Source organism: Sceloporus undulatus, chromosome 11, assembly GCF_019175285.1.
Source record: "Sceloporus undulatus isolate JIND9_A2432 ecotype Alabama chromosome 11, SceUnd_v1.1, whole genome shotgun sequence".
NCBI lineage: Eukaryota > Metazoa > Chordata > Lepidosauria > Squamata > Phrynosomatidae > Sceloporus > Sceloporus undulatus.
In genome coordinates, this window is record NC_056532.1 from 8243866 (window position 1) to 8271541 (window position 27676).

General features: G+C 44.2%; 1 protein-coding gene across 1 annotated transcript; it reads left to right on the plus strand.

The window, feature by feature from the left end:
- The first annotated feature begins 2853 nt into the window (after positions 1–2853).
- On the plus strand, positions 2854–27674 carry INTS2 (integrator complex subunit 2). Its single transcript, XM_042442860.1, is given in 26 exon segments — positions 2854–2870; positions 6520–6825; positions 7113–7200; positions 7202–7252; positions 8126–8228; positions 8612–8725; positions 9776–9906; positions 10272–10445; positions 11183–11409; positions 12326–12451; positions 12979–13050; positions 13341–13455; positions 14357–14425; positions 14620–14754; positions 15368–15544; positions 16458–16569; positions 16937–17041; positions 17371–17535; positions 18662–18863; positions 19815–19940; positions 20852–21041; positions 23205–23486; positions 24907–25014; positions 25450–25555; positions 26432–26608; positions 26814–27674. Coding segments are annotated over 25 exon segments (3621 nt in total). The 5' UTR covers positions 2854–2870; positions 6520–6529; the 3' UTR covers positions 26984–27674.
- The last annotated feature ends 2 nt before the right edge of the window (positions 27675–27676 follow it).

The window sequence follows — 27676 nt, forward strand, 5'->3', positions numbered from 1 at the left end:
AGTCGGCGGCAGGACTTTGCTGGGGCCGGTCCCAAGGCCTCACCGCGGGCCGTAGGTTGCCGACCCCTGCTGTATACACTCATGTATAAGTCTAGCAATCTTAGTCCAAAAAACTGATCCCAAAAAATGTGAGTCGACTTTATGGATCAATGCAAGTACTGTACTTTAACTCTTTTGAAAACCATTTTCTAAAAGGGCAAGATGTATTCTGCCCCGCAAGCACTGATCCCCTCTAATCTCTCATCCATGTAGCCTTTGAAACAGTTATGTCCGCTGGGATTTTGTCGTTTCTTTGGCATTGTTTCCTTTTGCTTCATCCTTTAGATCATTGGTTCCCAACCTTCCTAACGCCGCGACCCTTTAAGACAGTTCCTCATGTTGTGGTGACCCCCAACCATAAAATTATTTTCATTGCTACATGCAAATACGTGTTTTCCGATGGTCTTAGGCGACCCCCATAAAAGGGTTGTTCGACCCCCAAAGGGGTCCCGACCCACAGGTTGGGAACCACTGCTTTAGATCCTTTGTTATATGAGTTTTGCCCTCGACTTATCCACAGGACATATCAAAATCTATCATTTTGGCCCCAAAACATGCTCTCGACTTATACATGAGGTCGATTTATCGTCGAGTATATATGGTACTCTGTGAACAATTGTGTCGGGAGCTGATTCTGCTGACCAGAAATGTTGTTTTTTGTGGGTTTTTTGGGCTATGTGGCCATGTTCCAGAAGAGTTTCTTTCTATGGCCACATAGCCTGAAAACCCTACAAAAAACTATGGATGCCGGCTGTGAAAGCCTTCGACTCCATATAAGAAACGTTGTCTCCTTTGCTTCTTCTACTTAGCCCAAACCTCTTGTTTTAATCTCTCTTTGGATTGACGCTTTTCAATAGGTCGCTTGCATACAGTTTTCCTACCTTTTAAATCACCGTTCGGGTTCCAGGATGGAAAAGCACCAAAGTCAGAAAGGATGCAAGTGGTTCCCCAACACTTTCATCCCCTTCTTTCGGTTTACTCAGTATCTCCGTTCTGCCTTTTCTTTGGAGAGATCCGCTCTTGAGATGTTGCCTTCTCTTCGCATTGGGGTCCCTGTCGCCTACCTTCCCTGTAGTCCCTCTTTTTCCGCATCTGCTTTCAGGATCGCTGTGCCTTTCTATAGGTTAAGGATCTTCGCCAGCAACGTTGTCTGGTTCCTGAGGCTACGGTGACCGTCCACAGATATTGAACCTGGCTATTGCTCTGCGCGACGCGTAGGACGCTGCATGCGGGAATGAATGATGTAGTCATGGAAGAAGTGACAGGCATCCATTGAGGTAAGTGGTGTTTTGGGAACTTGGCAGGGTTTAGCCTTTTAAGCAAGACACGGGTGGTTTATAACCCTCTCCAGACACTGGACTGAAACGAGTCAGCATAGCCAACGATGTGGGTGTTAGGGCATGGAAAGATGCGCTCTGTCCGCCACGACCACCTGAACCACGTCGACAGGACTCCATGGAGAAGGAGTCTGAAGAGATGTCTGCAAAGGTATTCAGGCCAAGGAGGAAAATATCCCTTCACCACTGGAAACGGCAGAGCACTTCAAGCCTTCACTCTACACGAGGGCTTTCATAAATAAGTTACTTTAATAAATAAGTTACTTTGCCAAACAGCCATAACAACAAAACAGAGAGGCAGATACTCTAACACCAGCTGTCATAACTGACTCTCTCAGAAGGACTGACAGCATCACCATTCCATAATGCAATTGTCAACTGCCACTGGAACTGCAATAGGTTCCGCTACAGCTCTATCTTGTGGACGCACAAATGTCATTTCCTAACAGTGGGATCGTGGGAGGTGCAGTCTGGCCACATTTCGAGGGCCGTATTTTGCTTTTTAGGTTTGGCAAGGAGAAACGAGACCTTTATGGCCTTATTCCTTGTGTCTAGCAAAGGTGATAAACTTGCGCAAAACGGTTTGCAGGCTGTTTGTTTCTGCCCCGCTCCGTTGCAAACCACAGTTAAGGAGCAGAGGCTTGCGCCCAAGTGTTCAGATGACTTCTTAATGATAATAATGATTGAATCAACACAAAATGTACTTGCTATTTTTAGCAAATGTACTTACAATTGCTATAATGACGCATTTTATTTCTGTACCAAGTCACAACACTCGCATTTTTAATGCTGCATACGGAGCACTTAACCACGAAGGTAATACGTTTTCTGTGAATAACTCCAACTTTGACTTGTTTGTTGGGTAATACGGAGAGCGGAGATAACCAGAGCATTAGAAAATGCTCTTGGTAAGGCGCATGGATCCATTGATACAGGTTTTCCCTTTTTTTCTCCCAAAAGTGCAAAAGGCCAGCTGGGAATGAAGTACCTGTATGTTTAAGTGCAGCATGATGCGAACGCATTTTAAAAGCTCGTGCATTTTGCATCCCTGCATGCTATGGACACACACATATACAAACCGGACATCGCACCATCTTTGTTGTGGATTCGGGTTTCTGCAAACTGCAAATTCCTTTCAAATCCCTCTTACCGGAAGCAGTTGCATTAACACTGTTTCCCCTTCTTAATACATAAGACACGCATCTAGCCGAATCCCATGGGATTTCATCGATAGAGCCTCAAGCCCCGTCGAAATGACTGAAAAGCAATAAACGGCGGTCAGACGGCGTTTCGATCCAAATGGCGGTCAGACAGTGTTTCGATCCAAACGTCGTCGTCTCCGGTTTGTGGCTTAACAGCTTGCGTTCTCCATCTTTTTTGCCTGTTCAGCAGCTCTCCTAAAAGGACTTCATAGATTCCCCCTCCATTTTCTATGTGTCTCAAGATAGGTTCAGATTGCCTGTGCAACTGGGATGCCTCATGCGTTGCTTTTTGGTGAGAGTCAACACTGCGTCACGTTTGCAGAACGTTGATATCCCATGTGCCAAGTCTCCTTAGGTGTCCATATATAGGGCATACTGGGTATACTGTTTTCCCCGATGTCATAAAATAGCTTTATAGTTTGGTTTAACAATTCATGTGAGATGGGTCCGTACCTTATATACATTCATTATTATTATTATTATAGCAAAGACCAGAAGGTGGAAACTGGTAGTATTTTTGCAGAGCCATAACCAGGAGAGAGAAAGTCCACGTTGCTCTGGACTCTCCGGTTGCAGCATCCAGAGGCGTATCTTTCTTTGACCATGGCAAAAATTAAGCATTACTATATCTTTATGTTTTGAACTCCGTCCTGCTTCTGATAACTTACTAACTTACCCTCTTTACGGAGGGTAAAAAGATGGGCCACTTTTAAAGGGTTGAGAAGGAGTTCTTGAGTTCATATTGAGTCTACTTCTTCAGATCCATTTGGTCCGAATGCTACTGAGATTTGTTCAGAGGGAACACATTGCTGTTGGCTTCCTCTTAGGCTGAGAGAGTGTGACTTGCTCAGTCTCTCACCCAATGGGTTTCCATGGCTGAGCGGGGATTCGAACCCTGGTCCCTTGGAGTCCTAGCGCCAACACTCGAACTGGTGTACACAGGCTCAGAGAGGGGCATACACAACCCAGTTCTTATATAAGAAAGGCACTCTGGCGGTGGTCATTTTGGTGTCATTGTGTGCCTTCGAGTCACTGGCGGCGACCCCAAAACAGAATTGTGTTCACAGTGGGTTTGTCCTTGCCTTCTTCCTCTGAGGCTGAGAGAGTGTGACTTGACCCAAAGTCACTCAGTGGGTTTCCATGGCCAAGCCAGGATTCAAACCCTGGACTCCTACAGACATTTCTGAGCGCATGCAATGCGCCTGCGAATCCGGTCTTCACAGTCACCCTAAGATGGGATGAAAGCTATGTATGGTATATAGACATATATTAAATATACATAGGATACGAGTTAGAAATAGATAGATAGATAGATATTATAGATGCATATAAGTCGGATATATATATATATATGTATCTTAGATACACATACACAGATATAGAGGTAGATATATATGATGAGTCAGAATTATAAGGAATACATATATAGACGAAAGGAGTTAGAATTATATAGAAGATGGATGGATGGATGGATAGATAGATAGATAGAAAGATAGATAGATAGAATATATATATTATGAGTTAGAATTGTATGATGAATTAGAATTATATAGTGTATATGAAAGTATATGGAAGATAGATTGTATATATGTTTAGAATTATATATATATATACATACAGTATATATATATATATATGAAAGGAGTTAGAATTATGTAGAAGATAGTATATATATGATGAAAGGCATACTGTATATGTAGAGCTAGAATTATAAGGAATATATATACAACACACACACACACTTAGGAGTTAGAATTAGACTATAAATATAATATATGATATGAGTTGCAGTTATATAGAATATATATATATATATATATATATATATATATATATATATAAATTATAAAGAATATATATAAAATATAAATATACAGGTTAGAATTATATAGAATATATATGTAAAGTATATGAGTTAGAATATATATATATATATATGATACGTATTAGAAATATATATATATATATATATAGAATACATATGAATAAAAGTACAGTATAGATATGATTTAGAATTACATAGTATATATTAAAGATATGTGTGTGTATTAGGAATATATATATATATATATATGATACATATTATCATATATATATATATATATATATATATATAATAAAATATATACATAGATTATACATAATAAACAGAAATAACACGGCAGCAGGTGGGGTCACATAATAAGTAAGGCCTCTCTGCCAGCTAATGATTCCTGATCATAAGAGCAAAGGAGGTCTAGAATGGAGGAGGAAGAGAGAGAGGCTGAGAAACACTGAAAGTCCTGGCAAGCGAAGCAGGAGGAGCCACTTCCGCCCTTACAGGGGCGGGGCTAGGTGACGTCCTTCCGCTCCATACCGGAAGTTCATCTTTTATGGCTCTCCTGCCTTCTGTTAGGCGGAGGTCTCCCTGAAGGCCGGGCAGGCGAAGCAGGAGGAGCCACTTCCGCCCTCACAGGGGCGGGCTAGGTGACATCTTTCCGCTCCACACCGGAAGTACCTATTTTTGGGGGACCCCTAGTCTCTATTAGGCGGAAGTGAGGTCTCCACCGGAAGTAGTACCTCCAGGAGGTGTGTGGGCTGGTGTTTCCATCCCCAGGTGTGTGTCATAAGCCAGTGTTGTTCCTTAATGAGGGGTCAGCAAGTGCTATTTTATTATTAGGTTCATTGATGGTTTATTGTTTCATTGTCACTTTTGGTAAGTTTTGGAAGCCTCTGGAAGGGAAAAAGAGCAACATTAATAAGGTTTATTGTGTTTATTATACATCTGTAAACATTATATAGCTATAATATATGTATTATATATATATATATATATATATATATATAAACATTAACAATATTAATCGTCTTTATAGATGTATATTAAGGTAATAAGCATTATAATATATAATAATTTTATATAAAACATGTATAATTATATAAATATCTATAATATTTATACTATAATATAGATATCTATTTTATAATATTATATATATATATATATTATACTTAATGTTCTATATATATATTTAATATATATATACATATAATAGTTTATATATATATATAAACTATTATATGTAATGTTTAATATATGTCTATATATAATATTTAATATATGTATCTTAATATTATACAGAATCTATCATATATAATGAATATATACAATAATGCTTATTACTGTATGTTCATTATAATTATATTAAAAAGTTTATATGTGTAAAATAAACATAATAAGCATTATTTTATATATTCATTATATATGATAGATTCTGTATAATGAATATATAATTATTATATATAATAATGTTTATTATATTTATTATGCATATATTAAAATGTATTTATATGTATAATAAACATAACAGGCATTATATTATATGTAATAACTATAGATAATACATTATATATATATATATATATATATATATATATATATATATATATAGTATAATGTATTGTATGCCATGGGGCAGGTTTACTTTATCTATTTTATTGTTTATATGTAAAGCATGGTGTAAATCTACAGCGCTATATAAATGAAGCGTAATAATATATATATATATATATATATATGTATAATATTATATATACATATACATATATAAATATACATATAATATATATATATATATTTATACATACATACATATATATATATATTATACATATACATATATAAATATACATATTATATATATATATATACACACACACACACATATATATATGACCTGCTTTTCGTCCAAGGGACTGAAGGCACCATACAAAGACCCCAAAAAGGGCCATCTGATCCAACCCAATTCTGCCATGCAGGAATACACCTTCAAAGCACCCTCAAGAGATGGCCATCCAGCCTCTGTTTAAAGAATGAAAGCTACTTTCATGGGACCTTGGTCTGCCTTCTCTCAGTAGTTGCTCTCCTAACCATCCACTTTCTGCCTTATTGTGGTTTCCAGGGCACTTGGGATGATGGGGGACTGTTCGGCTTTGCAGTTTGTCAGCCCTTACGCCTTCGAAGCCATGCAGAAGGTGGACGTCCTGCGCTTAGCCGCCTTGAGCGACCCGGAGCTCCGCCTGCTGCTGCCTTGCTTGGTGCGCATGGCCTTATGCGCGCCGGCTGACCAGAGCCAGAGCTGGGCTCAGGACAAAAAGCTGATCCTTCGCTTGCTTTCCGGAGTGGAAGCGGTCAACTCCATCGTCGCCCTGCTCTCTGTGGATTTCCACGCTTTGGAGCAGGATGCAAACAAGGAGCAACAGCTGAGGTAACTCCGAGGGAACAACTAATACATGTTCGGTCATAGGACTTGCATCTCATATTCACCCAGCTGCCTTATTATATCCTGTGCAATTCTTAATACAGCGGTGGAGATCTGCAAACGGCCCTCCACAATCTTGAGTAGTATGTAAAGAGATCTTGTAGCCTTCACTACAGAGAAACTACCTTCCCCAAGGCTATTGTAGCTGGCTTGAGCAGATGAAAGATCATGAGCCCTATTGCTTTAGTAAGAGTCCATATTCTGTGTTCTGAACCACCATCCTCTTCTTTTAGGCATAAGCTTGGAGGAGGCAGTGGCGAGAGCATCTTGGTGTCCCAGCTGCAGCATGGCCTTGCCTTGGAGTTCGAACACAGCGATTCCCCCCCGGCGGCTCCGTCTTGTGCTTAGCGAATTGCTAGCCATTATGAACAAGGTACGTCCTTTCCCCCCCCCCTTTCTTCCCCCCCTAAAACACAAATGGAACTTCTGAAGGCAACTTTTGCTGCATCTCCCTTAACCTCCCAAGTTCCTGACTGGGGGAAATGGAAGCTGGAGTCCAAAGCATCTAGAGCAGTGGTCCCCAAACTGTGCCCTTTAAAGGCTTTGGGAGTTCATAAATACATGTGGAAGGGTCCTCAAAGAGGTCTGCATAAATGGCAAAGAGATTGGGGACTTCAGATTATCCCAGATTAACAATACATTTGGGGAGCTGAAGTCCAGAATCTCTTAAAGTGCACAGTTTGGGGACCGCTGATCTAGAGCAAAACGTTCTTAAGCTGTCTGAAGTGGAGGACCATCAAGGTTTCCCTTCTCCCAGTATGCAGGGGACCCTCACCATATTTGTGCCCATTGCCTACAGCTCTTTCTTTCCTTCCTGGAAACCGTCCACAGATTGGCAGCCAGTGGTTTCCAGGCTAGCACTCATCTAGAGGACTCCAAATTGTAGAAGCCTCTCTGAGGCCTGTTACAGACTGCCAAAATAAAGCTGCTTCAGGTCTCTTTGGAGGTATGCTATTTAAATGATGCATGGGTCTTAAGAGTCCGGAGGTCGCACCAAAGCCACACTTCATTCCTAAGCACCGGAGTGCAGCTTTTGGTGCAGCTTCCAGATTCCTTGGATGCATGCATCATTTAAATAGCATACGTCCAAAGTGACCCGAAGCAGCTTTATTTTGGCAGTCTGTAACAGGCCTGAGAATGTATGCAGGTCTTTCCCTCCTCCTCCTGTTTGTTCAGTTTGTCGGCTAATGGCTGCTGGCTTTGTGTTTTTGGAAAAGCACCTTTCAAGATAAACGTCTCTTTGCAGGTGGCAGACTCAAATGGTGAATTTTTCTTCAAGTCACCAGAACTATTTGAGAGCCCGGTTTATTTGGAAGAAGCCGCCGATGTACTTTGCATCCTGCAAGCAGGTATGTGCCCTCGGAAGTGTCTCTCCCTTTCTACATATGTCTGAGGGCAGAGAAATAGGATGGAGTTAAATGATTCAAGGCAGGAGTAGATAAAACGCAGCCCTGGAGTGAGTAACATGTGGCTTTTCCACTTCAACCTGGTAAATGCAGAATCAGTTGTCTCCTGCAAACTCCAGAAACAGCAATGCAGCGTTCCGTTTTTCACACTGAGATGGATGATCAATAGCACCAGAATGCTATGGGCACCCCTTCTTTCTTATCTTGTTCCCTTCGCAGCTTATATTAGATCCTCAAATTTTCCAGAACCAAACCAATGTTCTGTTTGGGTGGTGCAAAGCAAGATGACTGTTGCTTTTATTTAAACCAAATCTCTTTCCCTCCAGAACTGCCTTCGCTGTTACCTATTGTGGACGTGGCTGAAGCTTTATTACACGTGAAGAATGGAGCTTGGTTCCTCTGCCTCTTAGTGGCCAATGTACCTGACAGTTTTAACGAAGGTATCTAGCACAATTAACCACAAATTACTGGAAAAGGTGAAATATTTTACTTAGGGCCCATACAGACAGGCCAAAATAAAGCTGCTTCGGCTCACTTTGGAGGTATGTTGTTTAAATGACACACGCATCTTAAGAGGCCAGAAGCTGCGCCCAAACTGCGCTCCAGACCTTAGGATTGGAATGTGGCTTTGGTGCGGCTACTGGTCTCTTAGGACACATGCATCATTTAAAAAGCATACCTCCAAAGTGACCTGAAGCAGCTTTATTTTGGCCTGTCTGAACGGGCTCTTAGTTTAGTATTTAGGGTCACCATACATTGTATTCAGCTTGATGGCAGTCCCTACAATGAATTTTAGGGGTGTACATAGCACTCACTATCGTGAAAAAGAAATGACCATGTCCCATTGTTCTAGATAATTATTGGCCAACCACCAATACTCTTTGTTTTACTCTTTCTAAGTCCTAACATAAGTGTTGGCAAATCATCTCCAGTCTTCCTTGGATGACATTACTGATCCTAGTCTGAATCTCAGCCTAGTTTTGAAGGAAAGAGCCTTCATGAATGGGAAGTAGATGGGGCCCCTGTTGACTCTGCTGGACTTCTTGGTAGCGTTGGAATGGTGATCCTCGGAGCAAGTCCAAGATAATTTTCCGCTTGAGACAGATGTCTTACTCCAATGCTTAAGTCACTACACTACAGTGTGGTGTACAAACTTTTAATTCAGATGGGTTTATGAAGGGCCAACATCCATCGTGGTGTAGTGGTTTAAGTGTTGGAATAAGACTTTGAGAGACTTGGGTTTCTTTGAGAGACATTCCTTGTTTGGATGTGGAAATCCAGTGGATGTACATTGGGCAAGTCACTCTCCCTCAGCCTCAGAGGAAGGCAATGACAAACCCCCTCTGAACAAATCATAGGTTGCTATAAGTTGGAAATGATTTGATATCACTCAGTAACCACAACAAGCATCCCTCTGGGATGCTGAGAGTAGAAGGGATGTAATTGACCAACACAGACCCTTTCCCCACTGTGCCTTTGGCCTTTTCCAGTTTGTAGGGGCTTGATCAAAAACGGTGAACGGCAAGACGAGGAAAGCTTTGGGGGCCGTCGCAGGACAGAGGCTCTCCGGCACCTTTGCAAGATGAACCCCTCCCAGGCGCTGAGGGTCCGTGGCATGGTGGTAAGCACTTTTGTATCTGCCTTCGGAGGAAAGGGAAACTACAATGGGTGGAGCAGCCCCTTAATAGGTAGATAAATGCAGGATATATTATTGGGTTGAGAGCTCTAGGGAAAACCCGTCTTGGGACCAACTTAGCCTTTTAGGTGCCTTTAGTTTGATCCTGTGGGTTTCTCTTCTCAGGTTCTTATGAGCTTGGCAAAGGAGCAAAGATCCTGAACAGCTTTGCAAGGGAAGAAGCTGCCTTTGCATGGGGAAGCGGTCATTCTAGTTGAGTGTTATTCCTCTGCTAGTACATCTCCCCTTTCAAAGTAAATGATCCCCTGAGCATTTCTTTCTTTTTCTTTCTTCTTTGCATGTGGGATTAGGTGGAGGAATGTCACTTACCGGGGCTTGGAGTGGCTTTGACTCTGGACCACACAAAGAACGAGTCTTCAGAAGATGGCGTCAGCGACCTGGTGTGCTTCGTGAGTGGCTTGCTGCTGGGGACCAACGCCAAGGTTCGGACTTGGTTTGGGACTTTTATCCGGAACGGTCAGCAGGTGAGAACAGACTCCCGCTTAGTCTGGGAACAGGTAAAAAGGCAAAAGACATTGCCAGGGTTTGCTAAATAAAATAGATAGATGGATGGATAGATAGATAGATAGATAGATAGATAGATAGATAGATAGACAGACCAAGTATCCCTTCTCTGGAATTCTGAAATCCAAAATACTTCCAAATTGTCCTTATGGTTAGCTGGGTCCCATCCCCAAGGTATCTCATTATATGTACTATGCATATATTCCAAAATCCAAAATGCTTCTACTCCTGAACATTTCGGATAAGGGAGACTCAACCTGTACATAGAAATATAAGCTAATGCAAGCTGTTAGACATAAAACAGACTGTGCTGTTGTAGAGGTGGTTCTTATTTCCATGTTGTGGTTTTGATCATTGTGTGTTAGGGAAGAATCTGTATTATTACTTGTCAAATCATCACATTTTTACACTGCTGTGCACCCAGAAAGGTAACTCACTGATATCAGAACCTCACGCATGTCAGATTGTAAACCACTGGCTTTGCATCCTGGTTTTCAACTTGTCTTTCACTATGGTTTAGGCAGTCGTGTTTAATATTAAGGAAAGCAATCTGTGATTGGTAACTGCAGCACATGGTTAGATCCAGAATATGGTTGAGTCGTTTTAACGAAAGTGTGTTTTGCATGATAACTCTTAAGAGAAAAATAATGTCTCTAAAGGGAGTATCCAGGCTTCTCTTCTCCTTCCATGCCCACAGAGAAAGAAGGAGACCATCAGCTCTGTGCTCTGGCAGATGAGGAGACAGCTGCTTATGGAGCTGATGGGTATCCTGCCCACCGTGCGCAGCATGCACATTACAGAGGAAGCAGAAGCTGACACGGACACCAACGTCTCTGTGTATTCGGGGCTGAAAGAGGAGCACGTCGTCAAAGCCAGCGCACTCCTGCGTCTTTATTGTGCTCTCATGGGTATCGCTGGCTTGAAGTAAGCACATTTCAAATGTACCTTTTCAACTTGGAGGAGTTGGTAGTGTTATTAAGATTCAGTGTTTTTTCCAAAATAGGTCCTTCTTAGTTCTAGACTAGTGTTGCTCTGACTATCTGATGTGAGGGGAACAACATGGGTTCGCTCCCCCCGGTGCTGTGGATTCGAATCCCCACTCACCCATGGAAATGAAGGCCTGTTACAGACTGCCAAAATAAAGCTGCTTCGGGTCTCTTTGGAGGTATGCTATTTAAATGATGCATGGGTCCTAAGAGTCTGGAGGTCGCGCCAAAGCCACACTCCATTCCTAAGCACTGGAGCGCAGCTTTGGTGCAGCTTCCGGATTCTTAGGATGCATGCATCATTTAAATAGCATACCTCCAAAGAGACCCAAAGCAGCTTTATTTTGGCAGTCTGGAACAGGCCTGTAACAGGCCCATGTGTTCTTGGGCAAGTTACATTCTTTCAGCCTTAGAGGAAAGCAAAGGCAACCCCCTCTGAACAAATCTAGCCAAGAATAGCCTTGGAGAAGATGAGCATAAGTCAGATTCAACTTGAAGGCACATGAAAACAACCAAGTCTCTTCCTGTTGTGAGAGCCAGTGTGGTGTCATGGTTTTAGTGTTGGATTATGACTCTGGGAGGTAAGTGTTCAAATCCCCACCCGGCTATGAGAACCCACTGGACATGTTTCACTGTCTCATCCTTAGAGGAAAGCCATGGGAAACCCCTTCTGGATAAATTGTGCCAAGAAATAGGTTTGTCTCAAGCTCACCAGAAGTTGGAAGTGATTTGAAGGCATGCAGATTTATAAAACAACCATTTTATAACAAGCCGTTCCCCCCATTGTGTGTTTGTGGGAGTGTGTTGGGTCTGTAGGCAGGGGCTGATTCTCCCTTTGTGTTGTTGTCGTCCAGGCCGACGGATGAGGAAGCGGAGCAGTTGCTCCAACTCATGACAAGCCGCCCTCCAGCAACGCCAGCTGGCGTCCGCTTTGTTTCGCTCTCCTTCTGCATGCTGCTGGCCTTCTCCACGCTTGTCAGGTACCCCTTTCACCACAGAAGTGGCCTCTTTTGCACCTCTTTTTCTTATCAAAAGCGTATTCATTTGGCTGCGCATTGTTATATATTTATGTCATTTCTGTCCCACCATTCTCCCAATATGAGATCCAAAGCAGCTAACCGTTTCTCTCAAAAACCAAATACAGGCCCTGTACAGACTGGCCAAAATAAAGCTGCTTCGGGTCACTTTGGAGGTATACTATTTAAATGATGCGTGTGTCATAAGAATCTGGAAGCCGTGCCAAAGCCATGCTCAGTCCTTAGGGCTGGAGCATGGCTTTGGCGCAGCTTCTGGACTCTTAGGATACATGCATCATTTAAACAGCACACCTCCAAAGTGACCCGAAGCAGCTTTATTTTGGCCTGTCTGTATGGGGTCACAGTTAGGTTTATAGACCTAGTCATGTTGATCTGGAATATCGGTGTGCAAAGGGATCTTGTAGCAGCCTTACTGAGTGGAAGAAGTTGTAGCATAAGCTTTTGAAACCGTAACCTCTGCATCTTTTTAGCACTCCAGAACAGGAGCAGCTGATGGTGATGTGGCTGAGCTGGATGATCAAGGAAGAAGCTTACTTTGAAAGGTAAGTGTGTTTCCCTTTGGATATCACTGTACTGCATCTAAAGAAATGGGTTCATATCCATGAAAGCTTGTGCTAACATAGAAGCCGGTTAGTCTTAAAAGTGCTGCTACTTTCTTTTTTCCCCCTTCGCTCCCTTCCTCCTTTTTATGCTGCAAGAGACTAATGCGGCTGCTACTTTGAAATTTCTCTCCTTTGCTTTCCCCATTTCCAAGGGGAAAACCCAGCTGCGTCAGGACTGTTCCACCCTCACTACCCTTTGTAACAACTCGTTCTTTATCCTGTTTTGACAGCACTTCTGGGGTGTCTGCTTCCTTTGGAGAGATGCTCCTCTTGGTTGCCATGTACTTCCACAGCAATCAGCTCAGCGCCATCATCGACTTGGTCTGTTCGACTCTGGGAATGAAGGTAACCTCGTGCGTCTTGTTGGAAACTCCTTTCTCTGCCTCTCTCTTTGCTGCTTCGTGTTGTGTTTCTGGTTTGTTGGAGTCATCTCCTGCCTTTCTACTGGAAAGCTCTTGGAAGTTCACATTTGCTTGAAGTGGTTTCAGCAATATGATCCAGAACAGAGATGGATCTCTACAGCAGTATATAGAGAAGGTTCCTTTTTCAGTCCCTGGCTGTTTCAAACCAAAAGGAATCAAGGAATGAGAAAAATACCCTCCTATCTGCCTGAGACACTAAACCTGCTTGGCAGGGACTAGTCACACGAAAGGAGTGTTTCTATGACTAGAAGGACAGTTTAAAGCAACCAGATCCTTGTGTCTTGAACTGTTAAATTTCATCAACCCTGGTAGAGATGATGGAAGTGGTAGTGTAAGGAATCTGGATTATAGGGATTTCTGAAAGTGTAACTCAAATTTCCCCTCCCTTAGGACCCATACAGACAGGCCAAAATAAAGCTGCTTCATGTCACTTTGGAAGTATGCTGTTTAAATGATGCATGTGTCCTAAGAGGCCAGAAGCTGTGCCAAAGCTACATTGTAGTAGCCCTTAGGACTGGAGCATAGCTTTGGCGTGGTTTCCAGCCTCTTAGGATGCATGCAGCATTTAAACAGCATACCTCCAAAGCGATCCGAAGCAGCTTTATTTTGGCCTGTCTGTATTGGTCCTTAGTTACTCAGTTTCATGCTCAGAGTCTTGGACTATAAACATAATAAATAACCCATGGTCCCGGATTATGACTTAACCTTTGCATAAGGCTGATAGTAAAGAAACGTTAGGTAGTCTCTCCAAAATCAGAGGCACACTATATAAGGAAAAATGTGACGAGAATGTCTCATTACATACATTTCATTCTTTATTTCAGATTGTCATTAAGCCTAGTTCTCTGAGTCGCATGAAAACCATCTTCACGCAAGAAATTTTCACTGAACAGGTAAAGTGGCAAGAAGAAGATGGCTGGTCCTCTTCCTCCTGAATTGCCTTCTATATTATTTCTGCTTCCAGGCTGATAAATCTAAGCCATGTCTGTGAGGTGAACTGCCTCACAGCCCTGAGTTCAGTTTAAGCTGGAGTACATTTGCTTTTGAGCTGTCGAGTTTCGGATTTGAGGAATCTTGTCTGTCGTAGGTGGTCACCGCTCACGCCGTCCGCGTGGCAGTCACAAGTAACCTGAGCGCCAACATCACCGGCTTCCTGCCCATCCACTGCATTTACCAGCTGCTCAGGAGCCGGTCTTTCACCAAGCACAAAGTCTCCATCAAGGTGGGTAACTCAAAAAGAAAGACTTGCTGTTTGGTCACTGGCATTTCCAGTTGGGATTGGGAAAGGACTGTCTCAGGTTCCAGATATCCGTTGCTGTGCAAAGTAGGAAAGAACTGGGCTCAAACAGTGCAAAGTCTTGGACCCAGTTTTAGATGGAGGAGCCATAACTGAATGACAGAGAAGGGGGGTTGCACATGGGAAGATTCAGTGCTTGGCCTGAGGACAGGATCCATACCTTGGCATTGTTGGGCACCTATTGAGGTGGGCACTTTAGGGATTGGCCCATTGGTGACTCCCAGACCTTTTTAGCCATGTCGCTGCCACTTGCTCAACTTCTTCCAGAGAGGGAGAGTGCCAGCAAGCAGACAGAGGGAAAAATTGAGCTTGTGCTTCTTTTTTCTTTCAACAGAAGGTTGGCATGGGGTGAAGGTAGGCAGAGATGTCTCTCAAAACCTGAATCTAAGCCTCTGAGCCTGGCATTTCCAAAGCATGGAGTTTCTGGGCTCATGGCCTCAGCTGCTAACAAAAGGAAGGGAGGGATGGGACTTTATTTTCCTCCTAGTGCATCTGAAACTTTGAAGGCTAAGTAAACTCTCCGTTCCTTTATTTTAAGGACTGGATTTATCGGCAGCTGTGTGAGACCGCCACGCCACTCCATCCTCAGTTGCTACCTCTAATTGATGTCTATATCAACTCCATCCTTACTCCAGCATCCAAGTCCAACCCAGAGGCCACAAACCAGCCCATCACAGAGCAGGAAATCCTGAACGTATTTGAAGGACTGATGGGGGTAGGAATCTCTCTCTCTCTCTCTCTCTCTCTCTCTCTCTCTCTCTGTCCATCTAGAGCAGTGGTTCTCAACCTTTAGTCCTCTAGATCTTTGAGACTTCAACTCCCAGAATTCCTGAACAATGAGCGTTCTGACTGGGACCTTTGGGAATTGAAATCCAAAACATCTGGAGGCCCAAAGATTGAGAACCACTGATCTAGAGAACTGGAAACCTTGTACATGCATCTAAATTCATTGGATTTTTCTGCTGCATTGGTTTTGACTACAGGTATAACTCAATTAATATAGAGTTAGATGTGTTCCAGGGCAGTGTTGTTGCGCAGATAAAAATGGGGAGGAAGCCTTTGAACTCGTCGCAGGAAAGGCAGACTGTATATTTAGCAAATCATAATGTTTAGCCACATTTACTAAGGTTGGAACAGCAAAACAGTGCCATACACATGTATGCCTGTTTTAAGTGCCTTGAATTCCCTGGATGTTCTGGGAAGACCAGGGAGTGCAGGAGAACTTCATGAAGGCCTCCAATCTTTGGTGGCAATGTTAAATCTACTTTTCTCTCCCTCGCACACACACCTGATGAGTTCAGAACAGACAACAAAAGGATACGGTGGCCACTTGACACGAGGGCTCAGTCCTTAGAAAACCAGTGGGATAGAGAACTTGGAAAGAGTGCACGATTTTGACATAAGAGCTTGGTGTGGGCAAGACCATAGCATTGCTTTGGGTGCAGAAGGTCCCAGGTTCAGTCCTTGAATCTCCAGTTAAAAGATGTGAGTAGCAGAATATCCGAAATGCCCCTTTCTTCTGTAAGTAGATGGCGGTGCACTAGGAAAACACAAGGTTTGAGTCGTACGGGAGCAGCTGCCTATATTTATTATGTTCCTTCCTCTCTCTTTTATTTTGTGTCTTGTAGGGAGGAGAGAATGCGCGCCGGAAACAGCGCTACGGCATCACAGCCCAACTTCTGGTCCTATATTATGTCTTGTCTTACGAAGAAGCAATCCTGGCCAGTTCAAAGACTCTGGGTATGGGCCAGGGATGAGCCAAACAGCCGGATTTTCCTTTTCTAAACCGTTCTTTTCTGGACATTTTTTTCCCCCTAGACAAATTCTAGACAATTTAAGAAAAGGGATTTGGGGATCATGTAGCTCTCCAGATGTGTTGGTCTTTTAACCTCCAGAAGCCTCATGATCAGAGTGAATGTGGTGGGAAGTATAGTCTAAAATGTCTAGATTCCTCCACTCCTGACCTAGTATATGGGAGTCCACATCTCTCCTCCTTCCCCGCATGCGTGTGTGTGTATCTATATATAATATAGATATCTGATCGTATGTGGTTTGTGGTTGCTTTTGATTGATTTGATTATTATTTGTGTTGCCTCTTTCATTGCAGCTGCCATGCAAAGGAAGCCCAAATCTTACTCTCCTGCCTTGATGGATCAGATCCCAATCAAATTTCTCATCCGAAAGGCTCAGGGGCTGCAGCAAGAACTGGGAGGTAACACTAGTTGGGATTTAATTTCCATTTAAAACAAAAACATAGGTCTATAATTATGGCTTATGAGCGCAGAGTGGAGAAAACAGCCTTCTGTAAAGCTGTGACTGTGCTGAAAACATGGTTCAAGTTGCAGGATTCTGCTCTTCTTGGTGCAGAATCCGGATTTCCTCGGTGTGGAAATTTAACTCTTGTTACGTTTTTATGTTGGGTTTGCTTCTCATCCTTTTTGATCAGAGCTTCTGTTATAAGGTGCCAAATGGACTTTGGTTGTTTAGGCAACTTGTAGGTTTTTATTCATCGATCCCAACCCCGTTTTTTGGCTCTTGAAGGCTTGCATTCTGCACTCCTCCGTCTCCTGGCCACCAACTACCCCCATCTGTGCATTGTGGATGACTGGATCTGTGAGGAGCACATCACAGGCACCGATGCTTTGCTGCGCAGGATGCTCCTGACCAATGCTGCCAAAAAGCATTCTCCCAAGCAGCTTCAGGAGGGTAAGAATCCTAGAATGCCTTTTAATAGCTGAGTAGTAGGAGTCTGTTTGGAAGGACTGCAAGAACAACCTAAATGATATAACCATCCTGTCCTCTGTGTGTGTGTTTTGTGTGTGTGTGCTGTGTATAGTATGTCTTCAAGTCGTTCTCACTTATGATGACCCTAAGGCAAACCTATTGCAGAGTTTTCTTGGCAGGTTCCTTCAGAGGGGCTTTGCCATTGCTGTCCACTGAGACTGAGAGAGTGTGACTTGTCCAAAGTCACCCAGTGTGTTTTCACAGGGCTGACTATACACATATGTATATATTGAAGATCTTATTAAAAAGCAAAGGAAAAACCAAAGCTGGAATGATATCCTGGCATCTCTCTCTGAATGTAGATCTCTCTCTCTCTCTCTTTTTGCACTCTTTCCAAGTTCTGTATCCCACTGGTTTTTTTGTAGGTTTTTGGGGTTTTTAAAAATCATGGGCCTGTTACAGACTGCCCAAATAAAGCTGCTTTGGGTCTCTTTGGAGGTATGCTATTTAAATGATGCATGGGTCCTAAGAGTCCAGAGGTCGCGCCAAAGCCACACTCCATTCCTAAGCACCGGAATGCAGCTTTTGGTGCAGCTTCCAGATTCTTAGGATGCATGCATCATTTAAATAGCATACCTCCAAAGAGACCCGAAGCAGCTTTATTTGGGCAGTCTGTAACAGGCCATGATGTGGCTTTTTACTCAGCTTTGTGCCTTATAGACCTCTATCCATTGAGCCAGTGGTGGGGAATGTGTAGCTCACCAAACTTTCAGGAACTGCAACTCCCATCACCACTCACCATTAGTCAGGCTGGCTGTGCTGATGGACATGGACTCCAACAACATCTAGGGTTTGAGCGTGGAACCTTTGGCCCCCAAAATGTTTGGGTCTTTGACTCCCATCATTTCCACTCATCATGACCAATGGTCAGGGATTATGGGAATTTTAGTTCAAAAGCCAGAGTGCCAAAGGCTCCCTTCTTTTTGGTTTAAAAAGGCCGCAGCTCCCCATCCTTGCTCTAAACCATGTATGTATTTGATAAACCTATTTGTGGGATGCCATAATGTATTTCCAATGTTGTGTTTTGTTTTGTTTTTCAATTCCTTAGCATTTTCAGCGCTGCGGGGAAATCACACTCAGGTCCTGCAGATTCTGGAGCATTTGACACTCCTCTCGGCAGGAGAGCTGATCCCTTACGCAGAGGCGCTGACGTCAAATATGAACCAGCTTCTCTATCCCGGGATCTCTCGGCGAATCCTTCAAACAGTTAACCGACTGTGGATGGTGCTGAACACAGTCATGCCACGGAGGTAAGTGGTTCAGCTGCTGCCCTTTGCTCAGTTGCACTAGCCTTGCGTCATGCGCTCCTTGTTGGGCCTGTCTTCGTGTCCTCTTTGTGGGATTTCTAAAGGGGGGGCAGTGTCGGGTTGTCCACCGTGGGAAACAGGTTTGGATAGGTCCTTGTATGTAGCATAGTTGTGATGTGTATGTGTATATTATAGTGTTAGTATAGTGATTTGAGTGTTGGGCTACGATTCTGGGAGACCAGGCTTTGAATCTCTGATAGGTGTGGAAACCCACCGGGTGACTGTGGGCAAGTCATGCTCTCTCAGCATCAGAGAAAGGCCCTCTGAACAAATAGTGCCAAGCAAGCCCTAGGTTAGGTTTGCCATAAGTCTCAGCTTTCGAGGATGTCAGTGGCAAACCTTGCCGAGAAAACCTTACAATAGAGTTGCCTTATGTTGGTGTCAAGTGGAAGGCATATAATAACAACATGTATAGTACAGGGAAAGTTTAACCCATGGGCCTCATACAACTTCATGGACCCTACTTTAACAGCCCTCAAAGCCCCTCTTCCAAATTTTAAAGACTTGTTGGGTATGATTTTGGGGCAGAAACTAAGCCCAGTGCTCACTACATTTCCCCAACCTTGTTCCTTATTTTTCTTCTCTTTCCCCTCCAAAATGGCAACAAGAAGTGATATGGCATCACTTTCTGTCCCCACTTTGGAAGTGAAATGGAGGAAAAATAGGGTTTTTGGTTAAATTTGGTAGGGCGCATCCTGTGAAGGGGCAAAGATTTGGCTGTTGGCCTTTACGCAGTTGCCCACTCCTGATGGGATGCTAATAGAGAGACTACCAAGCCTGATGTTCTTTTTAAACCTGATTTGGAAATGTAGCCCCTGTTGACGGTCAGATAAGTGGCTTCTGGGAATCAAAGTATCAGCTTCACAGTCCGTTGTTCTTTTGGTGTTTTTATAGGTTGTGGGTAATGACTGTGAATGCCTTGCAGCCGTCCGACAAGATGATCAGGCAGCAAAAGTACACTCAGAAGGACCTGATGATCGACCCTCTGATTGTGTTGAGATGTGATCAGAGAGTCCACCGGTAAGCGGTCTTCTCTCAACAGTGGGACAACCAGTTCTGTCTTAATGTTTTGCCAAAATGTGTCCATGTGTAAATGGTGACGTCTACTGCATCCTTGCTGGGATCCCGGGAACTGGCAGTGTTTCTTCCCCAGCTCCACATCTGGTTAATGTTTCCTCCAGCCATTTGGCAGCAACCATGCTGGATGATGGGCATTGGGCACATTTGCATCCCTGTTTCTCCTCCTCTGACCTTCTTCGCTTCCCTGCTCACTCCATCCATTCCACTCTCTTCTTCCTCTTCCTTTTCTGTACTCCTGGCTCCCCAGCCTCCGGGTCTTTTAACAGGTTTAGCAACTGGTTTGGGTAAACCGATATGAACCAGCTAAATGACACCACTGTCTCTCATCCACCTTCTCTACCACTGTTCCAGACATGCCAGCTATCAATCACTAATACTGTGCAATGATCTGAATTATGCATATACCATAGCTCTAGGAGACTTGTAGGGGGAAATATATATATAGAACAGGGGCAATAAGTCCTGAAATTCAGCTTCAAGTTTCTAGCCCTTATGGGTGTCATTATTTACCTTGTCTGCTGAGGCTTCAGAAACCAACACCATTACTGTAATGGCAGGTGGGGCATCAGTATCTATCCTGTGACTGGCGATTTATTCTTCATCCATAGTAGGATATATTACGTGAAATGAGAAGCTGTCCATTTGCTAAGTGGCCAGATTGGATAATAGCTTTTCAGAATTGATTCACATCTTGGACTTCCTGAGTGCAGAGGTTTGAAAAGGCAATGCTTCCTTACCTATTACCTATAGGGCAGATTAAGAGTTCTTTCGCCACTTTTGTTGTTTTTCATTTCAGATTGCTTTTTCCTGAGGAGTGATTTCTTGCCTCTTCTCCTCCCCTTTGCTCTTAGGTGTCCTCCTCTGATGGATATCACCCTCCATATGCTGAATGGATACCTTCTTGCCTCAAAAGCCTACCTGAGTGCCCATCTCAAGGAAACGGCAGATCAAGACATCCGTCCATCTCAAAACACTTTAATGGGCCTGGAAGCTCCAGAAGTCACAAGGGAAGAACTGAAAAACGCATTGCTGGCTGCCCAGGTACTTCTTCAAAAGCTTCTCTCTCAAAATACTCAGCAAGGGGCACCTTGGGTAGGTTTCTAAAAAATAATAGGTACCTTTTTGAGGTTGCAGTATAAGTCTAGATTCCATCCCACAAAGGTGTGCATCAGCACTTTGAAGTAGCATACTTTATGTACATCTTATAGGAACAGCCGTCCCACCCCAGCTACTCTCCAGATGTTGTTGATTCCAGTTTCCATTATACCCAGACATCATAGCAATGCTGGATGGAGATTATGAGAGTTATAGTCAACCACATCTGGAAGGTTTTGGGGTGAAAAGGCTTGCCCCTATGGGTTGCACCCAGAAAGCCTAGGCATGCTTTGTTAACAGGCAGCCATGTTATACACCAATACCAGTCACAAATTGTAGAGAGATCTTGTAGTACCCTTGAGACTAACTGAAAGAAAGAAGTTGGCAGCATGAGCTTTCCTAGACTTCAGTCTGCTTCCTCAGATGCATTTGTCTATGAAAGGTCATGCTGCCAACTTCTGTCTTTCAGGGAGTCTCAAGGGTGCTACAAGATCTCTCTACATACTCCCATTTGCAAAAAAATCATAACATGGAAGGTGAAGACTTGAGGCTGGGTTCAAAAGTGCCCACGTTCCATTTTGCTCAAGCGTCTTTAAATGTTACACTCTATCCCAGAGTGTTGGTCCGTTGGGTGAGCATCTTCTTTCAGCCTGCCATCTTTTCTCCTCCGCACCCGCATCCCTTCCTTGACATCCATTGGAGTGTTTTATAAACTCTGCGACAGAGGGGTAATAGAGCATGAACAAACATGAGCCCTCGCCCTTTTGTCCGGCCATTTAATGGAGGCAGCAGGAAAGAATGCTGTCTGGGGGACTGTGAGCCTCTGGCAACAGTCCTTCGACTGCTTCAGCGTTTCTGGGCCGGCCTACTTGTTACGCTTGCTTTTCTTTTCATTAGCTCTGATTCAGTCCCTTTTTCCCTCTCTCTCTCTCCCCCTGCCTTCACCCAAGTGTGAATAAATGCTCCCAACTTGCGGTGAGGGTGAATGGGGGGTGTTGAGCCAGTGGTTTTGCAACCGCCGTCACATAGGTTCTTTTCATGAGCCAACAAAAGGGAGGCCGAAGACCCTCACGCTTCGTTGGGCCGCTCAATCTTGTCTGCGGCACAAGTTACTCCATCCAGAACCAGCACGACCCCTTTCATTGTTGTGTTTAGCAGGGATTGTTGTGTAAGTGGCTAACCAGGCCTTATCCTGAAGTTAGGGAAGCTCCATGCTGATTTTGCATCTCCGATGTTAACGTTTCTGTCCTGGGACGCTCCGTTCAAAAGGCCTGCAAGCAGCTGTCCTCCGTCCGTGTTGCAGAAATAGCATTTCTGGGTCTGGGAACTCGGTCGGTCACAGCTAGAGGGAGTTGTAGTCTATCACTAGAGGGATAAGAACTAGAGCGAACTCCACTGTTCTTCATTCCTCCATATGAGCAGCAGAACTAGAATCCATATGGCAGCATGGCAGAATTAGTAAAAGATAATAAGGGAGCCTTGCCTTTTATAACACGCACTAGATTTTATTTCATTTCACTTGCAGTAGTCATTCTCGTCGTTGTTATTTTTTACCTACAAGTAGTTTCTGGCTATCACCACCCTATCACTTGGCAAGGTTTCTTCAGAGAGGGTTTGGCTTTGCTGGAGGCCGAGAGAGTGTGACTTGCCCACGCTCACCCAGTGGGTTTCCATGGCTGAGTGGAATTTGGACCCTGATCTCCTGAAGTCCTAGTCCAGCACTCAAACCGCTACACAACAGAGCAGCGACAGAGGTTGCTTTTCTTTCTCACACCTTACTCTTTTAGTCAACTACAGAGTACACAAGCCCCTAGTTATTGCAATATCATGATTTATTTATTAGCTGTGGTTGGAAAGAGGAGGAATCCACACAATCGGAGTTTTGTCCTATCTCCATCTCAAGGCAGGCAGGGACTAGATATGACGTATAGACCAAACCCATTGGACTCTTGGTTGCAGCCATCTTGAGTCATTCACAATCTTCATTCTTTTGGTTAATTGTGGAATAAACGAACCCAACGCTATGACAATATCCTGACTTTTTTCTTGCTTTTGGCTTGTTTTCCTTTCTGTCCCGTTCTGTGTGTGCCTTCGGCTGCTGCTGCCCAGGACAGTGCTGCGGTCCAGATTCTCTTGGAGATCTGCTTGCCCATGGAGGATGAGAAATCCGCAAGTGGCGGCGCTGGCAGGCTGCTGAGGAGCGCCCCGGGGACGGCGGGCTCCAGCCCTCTGAAAAGACAACCCAGAGAGGAAGAAGAGGAGTGGGCAGACGGGGAGAAGGAAAAAGACAGCCTCCTCTGCAGCCTTCGTGAGGTGCAGTGCCTCATCTGCTGCCTCTTGCATCAGATGTTCATTGCGGACCCCAACATCGCCAAGCTGGTTCACTTCCAGGTGTGTGGATGCCGCTTTTCTGTCTTCTGCAATGTTCAGCACCAGTTTGTAAAACTTCTGCTGCTGGTGGTGATAATGGGAGGGTTATAATCCCCCCCCAAAAAAGTTAATGTTTCTGGGCTCTGCCTTTCATCTTGTATAGAATCATAGAATCGTAGAGTTGGAAGAGACCGCAAGGGCCATCCAGTCCAACTCCCTGCCATGCAGGAAATCCAAATCAAAGCATCCCCAACAGATGGCCATCCAGCCTCTGTTTGAAGATCTCTAAGGAAGGAGACTCCACTACACTCCGAGGGAGTTTGTTCCACTGTCAAACAGCCCTTACTGTCAGGAAGTTCCTCCTAATGTTGAGGTGGAATCTCTTTACCTGCAGTTTGCATCCATTGCTCCGGGTCCTAGTCTCTGGAGCAGCAGAAAACAAGCTTGCTCCCTTCTCAATATGACATCCCTTCAATATGGTATGTCAGACCATATGCTGCACAGCCTTCCTTGGTTTAGCAGCGGCTCTCTGGGTAGAAAGAGCTTTCCCGTCACATGCTATAGAGGGGAGAATTTGGGTGTTCCAGATGTTGGTGTGCTTATAATGCCATCGAGACTTTGGAACTCCTCCAGTCCAGAATGGCTGCTGGCTGCGGATATTCTGGCTGGAATCAAATCGATTAACATTACCTTATGTGAGCATTTGCCCTGATCTCACATAAGGTCAAGGTAGCAGCAGTGGAAGGGGAGGGCACTGTTGCTCCCATATGTTCCTCTGCTACGTCATTCGTGGTGTGTGTTTGTGTCTGTCCATCCATCTTTGTGCTCCTGTAGTTCTTTCCAAGGCGCCCGTCTCACAACACCTTCGCTCCGAAGACACACACCTCCCTTATTTGGAAAAAAAGACAAGCATCTGAGAGCTGGCAGCCTTTTCTCCCCCATTACCACTGTCAATTTTCCCCTCTTTTCCTCCATGCTGCAGTGCCTGTGACCTTTTTCATTTCTCCCTTTCCTCTAGCAGCAACGGAGCCTGACTTACAGAGCCCCCAGGAACCCATGTGACAGTTGTAGTCCAAAAAAGTGACATCTTTGACTTTTGCAGCTCCGTCCCACCTCAGTTTTAGCCAGACTGTGTCAGAAAAGCCCTGGGTTCCTCATTCCTGTTTTAATTGTTTTAAGATAATCTTTTAATTAAATAAACTAAGCCAGCTACAGACCCAGTGAAACTGTCAGCTTGGTTTATCATGGTATTGCTACACTCCGGTCATTGCAGGCCCCAGTCCTTCTGGAATAGCTTCCTTTCAACAGTGGGCTGAGCCGTCTCTTTCCCACTCCTTGAATTCATTTGAATCAAACGCCTTGCGGTGCAACCCAGATTTCTTTCTCTCTTTCTATCACCTCATCTTTCTATTGGTTTTGTCTTTGGGTTGTGTTCAAACAGGGCTACCCGTGCGAACTGCTTCCCCTGACAGTGGCTGGCATCCCGTCGATGCACATTTGCCTGGACTTCATCCCTGAGCTGATCGCTCAGCCTGAACTGGAGAAACAGGTATTGCTTGGGGAAGGTGGCTTCTCTCCTCGCACTCTCCCCTCCAAACCTTCCACTACATTCAGCCTTGAAGAAATGTTCATAGGAAGCCTCTTTCTTCCACCTTGGTAGCATTTTGTGCCCAGAACCCCCCATCCCTTACATACATACATACACACACATATACACATGCTTGCTTATTTATTGCATTTATTTAACTTATTTGCTACCTTTATCCTGGAGTGAGGCTTGAGTTAAAAACACATTTATGTGTACTCCATTAAAAGCTCCGTCTTCTCCTAGCAAGTTATGTACAGTACTTATGAACTTAAAACATGGCCAGGCTCCAATAGGAAGATAATGCCTTTCATATTGTCTGGGTCCAAGGTAGTAACCAGCATGTAGATACCAATGCGTGTTTTATATCTGGGTTTTCTGTTTGCTCTCCCCTTCCAGATTTTCGCCATCCAGCTGCTTTCTTACCTGTGTATTCAGTATGCGCTGCCGAAATCCCTCAGCGTGGCGCGCTTAGCTATCAATGTGATGGGGACACTGCTGACTGGTAAGACCAGAATCCTGCAAGGTGTTAGAAGTTGGAGTGAGGGAGCTGGAGTTGGGACTGAATCGGAGGAGGGATGTGTAGCCACACAGTTGTCGGTGGATTGCAGTTCCCATCAGTGTCTAGGCTAGCTTGGGCTGATAGAAGCTGCAATGCACATGTTCCCCAATCCTGAATGATTATCACTGTAGAAAGAAAGGAGGATCTCTCCACGCTGTTTCCGCAGTCAAGCTTCCGGTTTAGGAAAGGGAGAAATGAAACAAGAACACACCATTGCAACTGCATGAAAGGTGTGTTTTTAATTTCCTGCCTTGCCAACCGGACAGAGAATAAGCTTTCTCTCCATATGACAGGACATAAATATTTAGATGCATTTAAGATTACGGCAAGAATGGCTACGCACTTAGAAAGTAAAAAGCGGAAACATAAGCCTAAAGGTACCTATCCGACTTCATAAAGGTACCTATCCATTGAATAGCTCTTACAGTCAAGAAGTTCTTCCTAATGTTTAGATGGAGTCTCTTTTCTGGTAAATTGAATCTACTGGTTTGTTCTAATATCTGGGTTAGCAGAAGACAGGCTGGCTCCATCTTCTATAGGAGAAGCTGTCATATATTTAAAGGGGGCTCTTATCGTATCACCTCTTGATCTTCTCTACTCCAAGCAAAACATGCCTAGTTCCCTAAGTTGTTCTTCATAGACTTAATTTTTGGATCTTTTATCATTTTGGTCACCCTCCCCTGGACACGTTTCAGACGGTCAATGTATTTCTTGAACTGTGTTGCCCAGAGCTGGACATAGGCTCCAGGTGAGGTCTGACCAAAGCAGAACAACTATGATGCAGCCTGTCATTTCATTCCCCCTCCTTTTTCTCCCCAGTTTTAACTGCGGCAAAACGTTACGCCTTCTTCGTGCCCACCCTGCCTTGCTTGGTTTCATTCTGCCAAGCTTTCCCCCCTCTCTACGAGGATATTATGTCCCTGCTTATTCAGATCGGACAAGTTTGCGCCTCGGATGTGGCCACGGAGACGAGAGACTTCGACCCGATCATAACGCGTAAGTGTTGAACGCATGTGGAAATGTGCCATAGATTGTGCTAGCTGGAATCCTATCTTAGCCTGGGAAGAGAGGGTAGCTGCAATCTGGGACTTTCTACACTCAAATCATGTAATTCTCAATTGAACTACTGCCCCAAAATACTGGTCCTAATTTCCACGTTGAGCCTCAACCGCTGCTTCGTTCCTTTTTGAATTCTCCCCAGGTCTGCAGCAGTTGAAGGAGAAGCCATGCGAGCGGACCAGACTCCTTAAGGAACCCATTTGTAAATCCGGAGCAGGAGACACGAGTAGCGCGGACCCCAATGTCCAGCTGTGCCACTGTATTGAGAATACGTTCATTGAAATCATCAACATGAGTGTCGGCGGTGTTTAAACCCCTTCCAAAATGGGAGGGCTCTTTGCTAGGCTGATTTCTCGGTGAAAAGAGGACGTTTTGCAGGCCAGCGGAGAACTGGCTTGGAACAAGCAGTTGCTTTTCCATCAGGGTGGATTCGATGCCGCATCACCAGTGAAAGATGTGAACGCCTGCTTTCAGTGAAAGCATCTCGGGTTCTTGCTAGTGGGCTTCGTGGAGCGCCTTCCTTGGAGGGATCCACAACCGGTTGATATTTGAATGCACAGTGTATGCAGACTCTGGTGTGCGCCACACGGAAATCTGGATGCAAACTTGAATTCAGAGTTCTAAAACAAGACTCTCTTGACTTTGTTTTTAAATTTAAGCTTGTTTTTTAAATTTTTTTGGAAGAGGCTGTTAAGAACCAAACGAAACGCAGGACGTTTTGACTGTGACGTGAAAACATATAAATCCGTTGGCGCACAGGGAAATTGCTTTCCAGTTGCGTGCTCATAACTGGCTGAGGTTTCAAAAGGGTCAAAAATGGTGATAAGGAAAATAGGAACATGTTAATCTAGGAGCTGGAGGCAACTAGCGGCTTTTTCGGGTGCTCTGCTGAGAAGTTGGCTGCGGGGACTGACCAGTTCCTTTTCACAACTACAAGATGCGCACTAGTGTGTAACGGACCAAATGGGTTACTTTTCGGTAGCCATGGCTTTCACTTCCTACTTT